This window comes from Dermacentor albipictus, chromosome 2 (assembly GCF_038994185.2).
Source record: "Dermacentor albipictus isolate Rhodes 1998 colony chromosome 2, USDA_Dalb.pri_finalv2, whole genome shotgun sequence".
Classification (NCBI taxonomy): domain Eukaryota; kingdom Metazoa; phylum Arthropoda; class Arachnida; order Ixodida; family Ixodidae; genus Dermacentor; species Dermacentor albipictus.
The window spans coordinates 30,832,768-30,847,401 of NC_091822.1; the positions used below are offsets into that span (position 1 = coordinate 30,832,768).

Sequence of the window (14,634 nt, forward strand, 5' to 3'; positions counted from 1 at the left end):
GCCACGCTTGCGTGTTTGCAATTCCCAAACCTGGTGAGGGGCCCTTTAATGGGCACTTCTATAGATGGTTGTCCTCAGTGCTTTCCACACTGTTAAATATTCCAGAAACTTTCACCACTCTTTTAGGCTGTTTCACATGGCGAAATTTTCACTCAGTGACACAGCGAATTCCGTCGCTCAGCGACCGCTGTGATGTCATGGGCTCTCCACCACTGGATTCCAACAAGTTGGCCGTGTCGTCGCTGAGTCGCAGCGATCGGCGCGATGTGGGATGGGCAATGTGTGACGAAACAAAGCACCGTCAAAATAGGTGCTTTGCTGTTTTACCACACATTGGTAGCTCTGTGGAGCAATGTCGCGCGCCAGTTTTAGTTATGTATTAATAGGGCATACTCACCAGGGCCTGCAACTTAGGAGCTTCATAAATTTTTTTTTTCTTCCGCTTACAGAATTCATTTAAAAGGAGAAGCTGCACATTATCTGGTTGGGAGGAAACGCTGCCTCAACATAAGGCATGTAGCCAACTGATTGCCACCATCATGAACCTCTTCATTGCTAGAAATTGTTCCAGCTGCTTCTACACGCATAATCAATAGTAGCTTGTTCTTCTGCAAACACAAATACACCTCCAGGAAAAAAAGTTGTGGCTTCCATAGTAACAACGAAACTGAATGTACTAAACGGAACCACCTGACCGCCACCACACGAGCTGCATGCTCATACTTGCAGTGTTGTGCAGCGTCTCACTCACAGCATCTAATATCTAATATTATAATATCCAACTACTTTCCATGTTGTTTTTATTGAATGATGCAGGCATAGATAGCTTGTGAGCAAGGGCCAACCTTGCACATCGCTGCGATGGAAATCGCGCTGCCACAGACGCATGTGAAAGCTATCAGCAAAAATCACTCGGCAACGTGCGCAGCAGAATGATTTTTTTCGCCCTGATTGTGCCATGTGAAACAATCTTTTAGCGCTGATATCAAGTGATACCAAATACAGCAGAGACTTGTTCATATATTTTGCTGAAACAAACAAACAAACAAGAAAAACACACTAATCCAGAAAATCCGAAGTCACTACAAAATTTGACCGACTCAACTGTATTTGACATGTATGTAATGCCCCCACCCCCCCTAGAATTTTTGCTTAGTAAGTGGGCATGCAGTATTGCACTACAAGTGGGAGCAAATGGCAAGGCCTCACATTTCCGTGGAAGTCAACCAGGGCTGTGGCAGCATCCAGGAGGGTCTTGTGCACCACTGGGTGAGGGTCTGACAGTGCCTCTTGTACGTAGAACTCCATGAGCTCCGGCACAGCAGGCGAATGCACCAGCGGTGCCAGCTGTGCTAATGCAAGCCCCACGCCACTTCGGGGCTCCCACACGTCCGGTGGCCGCTCCATTATCACCCTCCCAAAGCTGTCTCGTACAGGCTCAGGACGCTACAATGCAAGTACACACAGCGAGCTTTCAAATGCATTCATTTACAATTATACTCTGAACTTTACTTGGCTCTGAATCAAAACCACATCACATGATGAAATGTTCAATGTTTCAAGCCTAACTCACATGTACCTTGGCATCGAACCCCCGTCACCTTGGCCGTAAGCGGCATTGGCCAACACTCCCAGGGATGCAGCAAGTTATCTTTCTGTCCACTTTCATTTCTGTTTACAGTATATATTCACGTAAGGAACACAGTTACATAATAGATGCATAACAAACTTTGCTCTTGATAATTTTGATTACCGCATTCCTCCCCATAATAATTGCACCCCCAACTTTGCTACTGTGCAGTGCCGCGATCAAACGGCTGCGCTACAGTTTTTCAGAGAGACTAGGATCTTTTACTCTCACACATGTGTTTAAAGCAAGCACACTTAAGGGGGCACATGGGTTTCAGTCTCAGAGACCAAAAAATTGTGAAAAAAATGAATATTTTGAAAACGGTATTTTTTGAATTTCTAACTATTATTCTACCACTTCGCCAAATTTTATGCATTCTAAATCAATATTTTAGCTGCAATATAAATTTCTGGCACCAGTGTTGGCTAAATATCAGCCAAAGTTGCTGTAAAAAATGTTTTTTTCCACGCCGTGTGACAGCCCCCGCAGTTCTTGGTCGCGCCAACCCGCATATTGTTTGAAAGAACAGTCTCTTGTCTTAATTTTCCCGCCACCACTGGCTCCATGCACACATTGGCAGTGAAAAAATTCTGCCCCAAAAAGAAGTCCCAATGTGTGCTGTGATTGGTCGACAAAGGCACGTGACCCTCAGCTAGCCACACCGTTGGCTCTTGACAATGAAGCGCTGCCTGAAACGCTCCCGACAATGGCCACGTTTCATCGACGTTACGGCATGGCACTACTATTCTGCAACCGGAAGTTTTGCAGCATATTGACAGTGAAGCTCAAGGAAAGCTTCAAGCATTAGCATCAACTCCTGCTACTTACTGAAAATCAGAACTACTAGATCGCGTTGACGACTCTGCTACCGGGACAAACGAGCTGGCTATGTCTGCCGAGCATGCATCAGCTAAAAACGTGCTGCGAGTGCTCAGAAGGCATCACTGTAGTGACTTTAGCCAGACAGACGACATTCTTGGAGGCTACTATTGCAATAGCACTTGTAAATATTGAAATATTTTGTCGTGTTCTGTTATAAAAATAAACTCATTTCGTTTTTTCAAGTTTAGGCTCATAACAGAACCTGGCATATGACCCACATGAACCTGCTTAAGCGCGAGAGGCACGGCAATAGGCATCGGCACATCGTCTGCAGTCTCCAAAGTAAACCTACATGCAAGGACAGAGGGAAATGGTTAGCTTTGCTGCTGCGTTATTGCCGATGCGATATGAGATTGCGCGGTGCAGTGACTTATCTCCAGTGCAATCTTGTCCGATCGTCTGAGCCTTGGGATAACCGCCTCCCCTTTCTTGCTGTAGGAAGTAGATACGGCTTGTGCGTGTTCGGTTTCAATTTTTTTTTTTTTTTTAGAGAAGGTCGGTTTACTGCTTACATTCGCAGTACGATGAACAAAGAAATGGCATATCAGCGGTTTTCGAAGCAACTCACTGCCAGGCCTAACAAACAAGCTCCCCAATTAGGCCTAGTTGGCCTAGTCCCGAATTAGGCCTAGTTGATGTAGCAACAGCCAATTAGAAGGTGCCTCAGCACGCTGAGCCAATAGGAGGGCCGCGTGCGTCGCTAGCTTTGTCACCACAACAGCCCCCGATTGTTTTAGTTTTGTGCCTTTTCTATGTGGCCATTTTCGATGAGGTTGCGGGGAACTGAAAGACGGAACTTCGAGCTTTCAAATGATACCGAGATGGCAGCGCTCAGCGGTGGGAAAAACGAGGAATAGCTCCGTTAACTCCGGTGTTTCTGCGCTACCTTGTGGTCGTTTCTTGCCGTCCGTGCTGACAAAATAAATTTTTTCTGACACTTAGGACACACTTTTGGGCAATTCGTTTTGATACGGTGTAGACTAGGCATTACAGATGCCGAAACAAGTAGTTCCCCAAAACATATCTCTTTCGCAATTTTCGTTTTTAGGACCTGTGTCCCCCCTTAATCTCAATGCTCGTCACTGTGCTGGAAATACTTAGCAATCATGCCACATGAGATATGCCGAGATTATGTAAAGAAAATTCTGCAGCTAACTTATGTAGGGTGCACATCCACACTAGTGGCAAACAAGACAAACATCGGCAGAGGCAGAGAATTGGATAACCGAGAAGCTGACAACAGAATCATGATGAGAGAACACGGGTGGCAAGCATGCAGTATAAACACCCTGTACATTACCCCGGTCACCAGGGACGTGACAGAAAGAGTGACCGTGTGTGATGTGTCGTACGCGACATGGTGCGGTGGTCGGGACGGGCAGGAGCGGATGACAAGGAGTGCGCGCGCCGAGGCGAATTCCGCGCTGAAAGGAGAAAACGCCGCCGCCGAAGAGCGTCCGGCACGTGAACGCACGGCGCAGGAAAAGGAACTAAAAGAAGAAAAGCCAACCAATTAGGAAAGACCACGGGGCGTCAGGCAGCCAATCGGAAAATGACTAATCGGCCAGTGTGATAGAAAAGGGGAGATGCTGGGAGAGTTTCAGGAAGCGACGCCAGGAGGAGGTCAACCACCGGACCGGGAGTTGAAGACGGGCCGTTGGGTTCCGGACCTGAGCCGACAGGACTTCACCCAACCGGGGCCTCCAGCCAGCCCGTTCCTGTGCGTCGCCCGTCTACCCGAGCGTGCCGCCAGCTGCTCAAGGCCGGTGAGCTTCTGTGCCCGTGGGCAGGACGAGAACAGTCGGGCTACGGGCCCGAGTTCTACGCCAGCTGCCCGGCCAGAACGCCGCCCTCGTCTGTCATGCTGCCTGCTGCCCGAGGCCGGCGTTCGAGTTTCTGTGCCTGTGGGCAGGACGAGAGCAGTCGGGCTACGGGCCCGATCTCTACACCCAGCTGCCCGACCAGAACGCTGCCGCCTGCTCTTGCCACCAAGCCGCCTGTCTTACCTCTCCAAGCCAGAGCTGGCATGCTCGGGTCGCCCGGTCAACCATCCCATACCCCGACCTTTGGTGAGACCGGCGTGACTCCTTTCGTCAACTTGCCGTCACATCTCTGCGTCGAGACTGTTATGCGTCCCTGCCGTCGTGGCAAGTCCGGACTCGCGCACTAGTTAACTTTATACTAGCCCCAAGTGTGTTTCTTACTGCCGTGATGTTTATTTGAGTGTTTCTTTTATGTTTTCTATTTTTTTCTATTTATTTTAGGCCTTCTTTAGTTCCATTAAAACTTTGTGTGTGTGTTCGAAACCAACGGCTTTGTCCTCAATTGGGTTCTCGGAGGTTCCGCCTAAGAGAACCGTCAGAACCTTTGAGTGCACGATAGATAGATAGAATAAACTTTAATGCCCAACGGAAAAAGGTGATCTACCCACCCCCCGACACGCAGGTGAGGGGGCGAGTGCCGCCGCCTCAGATGCAGGCTGGGAGGTCTTGGGTCCCAGCAGCCTTTTCAGCCAGTTGGACGAGGCGGAGCTGGAGCTCAGAGTCTGAGCTGCGCAGCAGGGTCTCCCAGGTGTCTCTACTATTTATTTTGTGCATTCCCCCGGGAGAGTACGGGCATTCCCATATTATGTGGTCGAGGGTCCCTCTCGCCCCACAAAGATTGCATTTATCGCTCCTGGCCTCGGGGAACATGTGGTTCGCCATAACCGGGTGCGGATATGTATAAGTTTGTAGTCGTCTCCACGCGACTGCTTGTTTGTTGTTTAATTTTGGGTCTGGCGGGGATACCAGTCTACGAGCCAATCTATAATGCTGCGTGATCTCCCCATATTTTAGCATGCACTCTCCGCTCCCTCGGTCATCGAGGGGCCCCGTAGCGGCTCGGCGGTAGAGGTCTCGAGCCAGCTCGTGGGCCGCCTCGTTGCCGGGGACGGCTTCGTGCGCCGGAGTCCAAATTATTTGAATTTTTCTATCTAGCTTTCTCTGGCCTAGGATTCTGGCCGCTAAAGGCGAGATCCTTCCCTTACTAAAATTTTGTATGGCAGTTTTGCTGTCACTGATCACAAATTTCGCGTCCGTTCCAGCGCAAGCTAATGCGATCGCAATTTCCTCGGCAACTTCTATATTGCGCCCGCGCAGAGTGACAGCGGTCACGGGAAGACCCCGGCCGCTGACGGCCGTTGCCACCGTAAAACTGCCGCTACCTCCCGCCGCGTCTACATAGGCCACCTCATGCTCCGAGATATTACCGAATCTAATTTTTAATGCTTCGGCTCGTTTATGCCTCCTGTCTTTGTTATGTTCCGGGTGCATGTTTTTTGGCAGAGGGGGGATAATCAGATTTTTTCTAATTTCCCTATCTACTTCCACCTTTTGGGTGGGGCCTCTGTCCGGGTTTATTCCAACTTTGGCCAATATGGCTCTTCCTGTCTTCGTGGTGCTAAGTCTCTCAATTTGAGAGGTTCGCACCGCTTCCGCCAGTTCCGCCCATGTGTTGTGCACTCCTAAAGCCATCAATCTCTCTGTTGATGTACACATGGGCAGTCCCAGCGCTCGTTTTACGCATTTTCTCATTAGAGAATCCATCTTTTCTTTTTCCACCACTTTCAAATCGAGATATGGCGTTGCATAGCTCACCCGGCTGAATATGTACGCCTGTATTAGTTTAATTAAATTTTTCTCCTTTAGCCCTCGGCCTTTGCTGGCCACCCGCCTAATTAGACTCATAGTCTGCATTGCGTGATTCTGCAGCCTCTTGACGGTCTCGCCATTGTGGCCGTGTGACTGGAGAATCAGGCCCAAGATTCTAATTTGCTCTACTATGGGTACCTCTTTACCCGCCACTTTAATTTTAATCTCCGACGGTGCCTTGCACCTTAAGTGTTTCGGATTGTATATAAACAATTCTGATTTCTGCGGTGAGCATGCTAGGCCTCTCTCGGCCGCGTAATCGACTATGATGTCCGTGGCGGCCTGGAGCAGGCTTTCGACGGCTGAATCACTTCCCCGGTTGACCCAGAGGGTGATATCATCCGCATATATACTAAATTTTAATCCCTCGAGCTTTGCCAATTGGTCGGGGAGTTCTCTCATAGCCACGTTGAAGAGTAGCGGAGACAGCACCGATCCTTGAAAACCCTTACTCCCTAGCAATATTGTGGGGGATTCCAGCGTTTCGAACCTCATGCAAGCAGTTCTTCCCGTCAGGAAGTCTGATTATCACGAACTTTTGTCCCCAATTGGGCATCACACCGTGATAACACTTGCTGCATGCTTGTCGCATGCTTGCTGCCAGTGCAAGGGCACCTCGAAGAATCCAGAGAGAAAAAAAATTGGAGGACGTTAAAGCTTCGCCTTTAAGAGTGGAACACAATAGCATTAAAAGATCCCCGACTGCTGCTCACGCTTCCCGGCAATTGTAGCTTATGTAGCCATAAGTTTACTGAGAAACGCTGGCGGCTGACGCTATGCATGAAGGCAAGCTTTACTGTAGAAACGTGGCCTCTTGCATGGGCCGCGATGCGGCAGAGCCAAGCGCCATCTGGAGGTGTTGCAAGGAAATGGGTACACTGCTCTGGGGCCTCCGTGGTTTGCACGTGCAAATCTTGGGTCTATGAATGGTAGAAACACTGGGAAAAGGGGCTTGTGTCTGAGTTTATGTGTACAGAATTACGTTTTCTTGTATATTAAAATTACAATCCGACGTTATCATGTGTGTAGGTTGTGTGTAAGTCACACTTTACGATTTTTCTGACGCATTTTGGAGAAATTAAATTAGTTCAGTAACTTCTTTGCGCTATATAGGGAAGTCTGTCTGATTGGGTATGGGTGGTTGTGTTTGCAAGGTTCGGATTGATTTTTGCCGAAACGACGGTCGACACTGGACGCAGAATGCTGATGCCAGATTTTCTGCAACATGGGGACCTTAATGCTATTGTGCTGTTACCACTTTCTTCATGCAGTTTACAGATTTCACTCTGACATAATAGGAGTGTGAACGCACACGATGCACAGCCGTGACGCACGGCATGTCCAAGTGAAGAAGGGGTGGCTGGCGCTTTGTCGGCTTAGTGAGCATAGTGGGGCACAGTGTCGAATTCGTGAGCCACTTGCCCAGTTTTCTGGCTGTCTTTGGTTTCACTGGTTGCGATGGGCCCTACGTTGAGTAGTAAGCCTGCTGCGGGACAAAGAGCTCGCCTGCTCACAAAACAGAAACGCTCATCAGGCACTGATAAACTTTGACATGCCGATGAGCAGGACGGTTGAGGAAAGAGACGCACACAGCGTGCTTCAACATGATCCTTGCAATAATGCCAAATGGCTGGAAGCGGCTGCAAGGACAAGCTATTGAGGATTGACGATGTGGCTAAAGCAGTGAGCAACCTGGATGACTGGTCCGGCGATTTTGATCGATGCAGAGTGGTGCAATGAAAATGCTGTTACGGTTTGCAAATACAGTCAACGTCCAACTTTTCGGACTCCCTAGGGGCCACGAAAACGTCTGAAAAATTGGGAAGTCGGGAAAAAAATGAATGTCTACCTTTTACTGCCCCCAAGGGCTCAAATCGCCACAGGCACTTACGAAACAGCTCCAAAGGCCTGCCAGTACACCTACTAGGCGTGTCGAGGCAGCCACATAACCAAAATGGTGGCATGGTGGCACTGACTAATGCCATTCCGGACCTGCGGTCATGCCATGAAGTTTGGAAAATCGGAAATCGGAATCGGAAATTGCATCTGAAATTTCAGACGTTCTTATACACTGGCTCTATGAGGTACATGGTGGTGCCGTGAAGGCGTCCGAATTATCCGGAAAAATATGCTATCTAGTGCATTTTTCATATTGTTAAAGGGATGTTGGGAGTATAAGACTGTATTTACAATGTACAGTAGAACCCCGCTGTTACGTTCCTCACTGCTGCGTTTTCCCGGCTGCTACGTCGTTTTCATCCGGTCCCGGCATACCTTCCATAGGATCCAATGTATAAGGAACCCCGCTGTTGCGTAGTAGCTGTGAAAATGTTCCCGCATGATGCGTCGCAATCAGAACCCGCCTGGGCTAAAGTAGGCAACGCGCTTCAACCGCCATTTTGGTTTTTGACGAGTTTTGACCGGGCTTGGCCGGGCTTGGCTATGGAACTGGCTGCAAGAAGCCGCACGCCAGTTCGAGAGGCCGCCAATAGATGGCCATACGTGAAAAATGCTCTCACTATCACTGTGATTACGGTCACCGCATGGTTTGTTGGACGGGTCGACTCACGGAGGAAGCAAACTCGGGAGAGGCCCTGACGTCAATCTTTGTGAAGCTATAGCTAAAGGGAAGCCGGAAGTTGGCGTTGCTCCGCCTATCGGGCCAGCTCTCCTCTCTTGTTTACATTTCTCGCGAAACCACGCCGGGCTGCGCGCAACCGGGCTGCTCGGATGCACGCACTCCGCAGCAATACTAAACAATCGTTAGCCCGTTAGCATGATTACGTCAAAGAGGGCAAAATTTCCCGCGGATATTCTTTCGTCCATTGCCATTGCCGTGGCGACGACAAGGAGCACGAGCCGCATGATGCCGGGAGGTTGCCAAATCCTAGCTTCGGAGAAGCCGTCGCGGCTCTGGACCTCCTCCGCAGGTACGTCGCACCTCACAGCGACGCTGACAGCAATGCGGCCTTCCATGCTATTGAGAAACGTGTGGTGATTTCTAGCGAGCAAAAGAAGCGGCAAGTAACCATTCTAGACTTTTTAAAGTTCTAAACGCACTCGGTGGAAATAAATTGTCTATAGTTGAAGCTGCATTTTTTTTCATTCATTTTCGGAGCTTTCCTCACTGTTGCGTTTTCCCGGCTGTTAAGTTTTTTTTCCTCGGTCCGGTGACAAACGTATGAACGGGGTTCCACTCTATATACAAGCAGAGTCAAGGGGTTAAAAACAGCTGACTAGTAACAACACGCAGCTGCCAGCGTCTCGAGATTCTTCTTCCTCTCTCTCTCTTCTTTCATCCTTCCGTAACAGGACCCCCAGGTGATGAAGCGCTGTCTCGGCGCATGGTAGGCGAAGAACTGCAAGCGAAGTATGGCTTCAGCCACAAAACGTGCACAACGTCAACAGGCGGCGGACTTGAGGATGCATGAAACTGTAACGGCGCAACCTCGTAATTGACATTGTTAACTTGACGTAGGACATCATAATGCCCTGTGTAGTGAGAGAGAAGCTTCTGGGAGAGGCCGACCCAATGACACGATGATCAAAGCAGCACCCAAGCCCCTGGGCCATACTGAACATTGCGATGGCACCGGTCGCAACCCTCTTTTTGCAGATGCTGCGAGGCTAATTAGCAAGATTGGGCAACTTGACAAGCCATGTGAGCGCGATTGATGACTTCACAAGCGTATTCAGTGGCAACGCAGGGCACAGAAGGGAGGATGGTGTCAAAGGGCAAAGTGGGGTGGCGACCATACAAAAGATAAAAGGGTGAATACCCTGCGGTGTGATGTCGGGATGAGTTATACATGAATGTCACGTAGGCCAGCGTGGCGTCCCAGTTGCGGTGATCGTTGGAATCATACATCGACAGCATCTATGTGAGCGTTTGGTTGAGACGTTCCGTCACACTGTTCGTTTGTGGGTGGTAGGCGATGGACAGCTTGTGCTCTGCGGCACAAGAGTGGAGGAGGTCGTCCACAACTCGAGACAAGAACGAGCGGCCACGGTCTGTAAGTAACTGAGCACCATGCTGGAGAATGATGTCGTGAAGGAGAAAATCGGCGACGTCATTGCGCAATTAGTTGGCAACGCCTTTGTTATAGCATAGCATGTCGCGTAATCAGTAGCGACAGTGATCTACCTATTCCCTCTAGTCATCGCTGGAAAAGGGCCAAGCAGGTCAAGGCCTATGGGAAAGCAATGTTCAGATGGAACTTCAATTGGATGGAGCCGGCTGACAGGTGCCAGGGGAGGTTTCTTCAGGCGCTGACACAATTCGCAAGTTGCGACCTAACGATGCACAGAGTGGCAGAGACCCGGCCAGAAGAACCGGCGTCGTACACGGCTGTATGTTGTGGGGTCTGAAGTGGGGTTCTCCTCCATGCTCTTGGGACAAAGGAACGACAACACAGTAGTGCAAACAATCACAAGGGCATTTATTGCACCTTTCATAGATCAATGCCTGCTAGCCGAGTTGCTATCCACAAAACATGCCGATGGGCGCGCGACAAATCTGAAGTCCGACTCACCGCGACCTCGCGAGCGAATAGGTTCGCCCCATGCTGGATCCCAACGCCTGGTCGTTCGCGTGTACGGTCACGCGAATCGTGGCGCGTACGAAGGCGGCCACGCCAGGCGGTCGCGCAGAAGCATGGGTCGGCGCGTGGGACGTCCTCGCTGTTAGCCGATCTGCCGGGAAAGAGGGTCGCTGCACGTGCGGCCCGGCACGTCCGTCCCGCCTGCTGTCTCGAACCCAAGAGAGAGCGCCTTGTCTCTCCCGCACCCAAGTAAGCCCGCAGCAGCGCAACACTAGCGCCATCTTTCGCACTGCGCCTGTACCACTCCGACCGCCGCGTGCGCGGCGAAGCCGCACTACAGGAGACGCGCTATGCGGGAAAAACATGAGGGGAGGCGCGAGGGTCGCGCATCCCCACAATGTACGCAAAACTCCAAGGTGTCCCGCCGTCAGTGCATCGTGAAGTTGTTTGAGAGCGAAGGATCGCAGATGACGAGAAAGGACAAGGAGCAACTCAGGGCCGTCAAGGTTCATATTGCGGTGGTAGAGGATGCCGTTATGCAGCACGTGCTGTCGGTGCTGCCAGATTGCACTCCGGCGATGATGGACTGTAAGGATGCATCGGGTTGTTGTTCAGCGCTCATGTCGGTCATGTCAGTCAAAGCCATCACGCAGATCATCGGATCATGCGCAACAGGATTGGGAGGGTCCATGGAGTGATGTGAGAGGCAGTCAGCGCCCTTGTGCAGATGTCCTGACTTATAGTTGACAACAAATGAAAATTCCTGGAGCCCAGCGACCAAGCTGTCCTGTGGGGTCCCCGGAGGGAAGACAGCCAGCAGAGGGCACTCATCACAGATACATGGGCTCCAGTGTTGACGAGTGCTTGGACAGGTATGCCGTCTATTTTAATGTCAATTACACTTCTCTTTGTGGGCACAGACAGAGGATTTGCTGCAGTAGTGGGCAGTGCAGCACCACCCCTGAGGGCTGCATTTCTTAGTTTTCCAAAAGGGTGTGGCCAAAAGCCACAGGGGACGAAAGGCAATGTGGCTGCATTGAGCGGGAAGATGGGCGACCTGTTTGCTGTGAGCGAGACTGGTGTCCGCGCGGCGATGGTGAGCCGACTGTACCACATGTTCCTAGCAGAGTTGTCGGCCCTGTTAGACTCGGTGGTGGGCGAAACATTGCGGGCATTTCCATCAAAACGGCTCAGGTTGGTCGGCGTGCGAGGTGTTGGGGGCCATGAGTTGCGACAGTATCAGGCGACATGACCAATGCCGTGACAGGTGAAACATACTGGCTGGTCGTCCGCAGTTTTCCGCTGAGTCTGGTTGCGATAAAGCGGAGAGAAGCGTCCAGGTTGAGCGAAGATAGTGGAAAGGTGTTCGTTGACTGTGGCGTAGGTGACCGCACAAAAAGAATGTAAAGGAAGTTTTCAAGTTCCTGGTGAACGATGCCTTGTATGAGGGGAACTGAAGAAGGTATAGCATCAGGGATACGCGAACAGAAAGCTGCGGGTGCCATCGCGTCCAGTTCACATCGAACGATTTGTACCACGTCCTCTGATGGCAACGCATGCTGCTGTGCGGGCTGATCTTCACACGTCAACGCTGTGGCAGTATTGGAAAGTCTGGTGAATGGGTGCAGGACATGTCGGCTTTTCGCCCGCTTGAATTGTCGGCACTCTTTGATGATAGCATCAACTGTAGAGCAGCTTTTGCAAAGATCAGATTAAAGGTGTCGTCAGCAATTCCCTTGAGCGTACGCCCTACCTTTTCAGCTTCTGTCATGTCGTGATCGGCTTTACAACAAAACACCAGCACTTCCTGGATATACGAAACATAGGACTCTGTGGGGGATTGGGCACGAGAGGCCAGTTCCTGCTTTGCGGCAATTTTACAGCTGGCTGGTTTGCCACACAACTCTGTTAACTTCTCTTTGCATTGGTCCCAGCTGGTCAGCTCCTCTTCATGGCTTTCGAACCACACCTTTGCTGTGTCTCTTAGGTAAAACAACAGCTTAGCTAGCATAAGTGTAGGGTCCCATCTGTTGATTCCACTCACACGTTCTTACATAGCCCTCCACTCTTCAACGTCGGCGCCATCAGTCCCGCAGAAAGTTGCGGGATTTTTGGGTTGCGCAACCACAACCGAAGGAAGGGAACAGCGACGTAGCGGGCAATGGTGACGTTGGAGGCGGCAACGACTTTGATCCCGAGTGCTCACCGTCATTCACGGTGAGGACAATGATGTGACATCCACTGCGGAGCTCCGTTTCCAGCCGTGGTACCCCGCACCTCCCACCAATATGTTATGGGGATGTTGGGAGTATAAGACTGTATTTACAATGTATATACAAGCAGAGTCAATGGGGTTAAAATGGCTGACTAGTAACAACACGCAGCAGCCAGCGTCTCGCAATCTTTCTTCTTCCTCTCTCCCTTCTTTCATCCTTCTGTAACAATATCATTATCGTCTTACTTTTCCATTTTTACTGTTTCAAAAAATGGCCATAAAATTTACCCTGCATAATAAACACCCCCTCCAACTTTGTTTCGGTCTTCTGCAGGAAAAAAGTGCATTTATTAAGCTAGTAGACATGATATTTCTACATTTCAATGAAATATAATTAAATTTCCCTATTCTTCCCTCGCTTCACTGTATCATTTTCTGCGATTGCCAGAGAAGCAGCCTTGTGAGGAGCTCATGCTACATATAAGGACACAAAAGAAATGTAAAAACTTATTTTCTGGGTATTCATTTTCTATACATGCTCAATTTTTCATATTTCATTGCCATGTTAAAACTTATTGTGTGCAAACAAACAGGGATGAAGGATAGGAGCAACACAAAATCGAGCACTTTCTAACAACTGGTTTTATTTTTGAACAACCACCTGCTTATGGGGGGACGTGGGTCCTAAAACTTTTTTTCTTATTTCTGGGTGAATCTTTAACAAACTCCACTGTTTGGGGTAATTTTTCGTGCTGATTTCAGATCTGTAATTAGATTTTTGATAGCTGTAGCAGTTAAAAAATTACTGAGGTCTGAAGTCAAATTAATTTCAAACTCGTTACGGGGCTTTTCGTTGATTCCGTCTTGTTAAACCAAAACTAGATGCATGACACCATTGCTAAAGACCTACTGTAGGGGGTGATGCTATTTTTATTCATTTGGAAGCATTTTACGGACAAGAAAACAATTCTGCATTTATTATGAACATTTTTTCTAATTAGCAGTGAGTACTACACCTGAATGTAATTTTCATGATGATGCAAGAGTAATAAAAATAGCATCACGGCCCAGATCATTTTAATACGAATAAAATGGTACCACCCTTGTCATTTTTGGCCAAAAACAACCCAGAAAAAACAACTGTAAGGCGGAGTACGGTGTGCAAAAACATCTACCTGAAATAAACGCATTTGAAGTTTCAAACAAATGTAGCTTTTGCTGAAGTGAATCTACATAATACAAATGGCACCGTTTTGAAGCTCTATGTTTTGTAAGAATGGCCAAACTAAATGTGTGACTGCACACTCTCAAAATAATCGCACACTGTCCACTGAACTAGCACAAGAAACTTTATTAGGCACCATGCTCTACAAAGAGCATGGTGCCTGGGTTTCAAACCGAGGTGCAGAACTCTGTGTGGGCATGAATATAGTTCCAGTGTTGTACCTGCAGACTGCCTGATTGATAGCAGTCTCCATTACAATCAGTGAGGCATTTTTTCATTTGGCAGAATTGACCATGTTACTGAACGAAGGCTCAGAGTGTAAGTAGCCTTCCAAGTCATCTTCACCTGACAATGGCTGTGAAACTTAGGATCAGAGACCCAGTGATAGACGAACTTAGGATCAGATAGCCAGTGACGCGCAATATGCTTGGCTGCGGGTACCAGGTGCC

General features: G+C 49.3%; 1 protein-coding gene across 2 annotated transcripts in view; it reads right to left on the reverse strand.

Annotated features, from left to right (window-relative positions):
* Window positions 1-14,634, reverse strand: part of l(3)80Fj (lethal (3) 80Fj) — a 372,965-nt gene that overhangs the window by 165,758 nt on the left and 192,573 nt on the right. For both annotated transcript variants that reach the window (XM_065426472.2, XM_065426473.2), the window contains exon 29: window positions 1,210-1,446. In XM_065426472.2, the coding sequence (XP_065282544.1) occupies window positions 1,210-1,446 (237 nt within the window). The remainder of the gene's footprint in view (window positions 1-1,209; window positions 1,447-14,634) is intronic.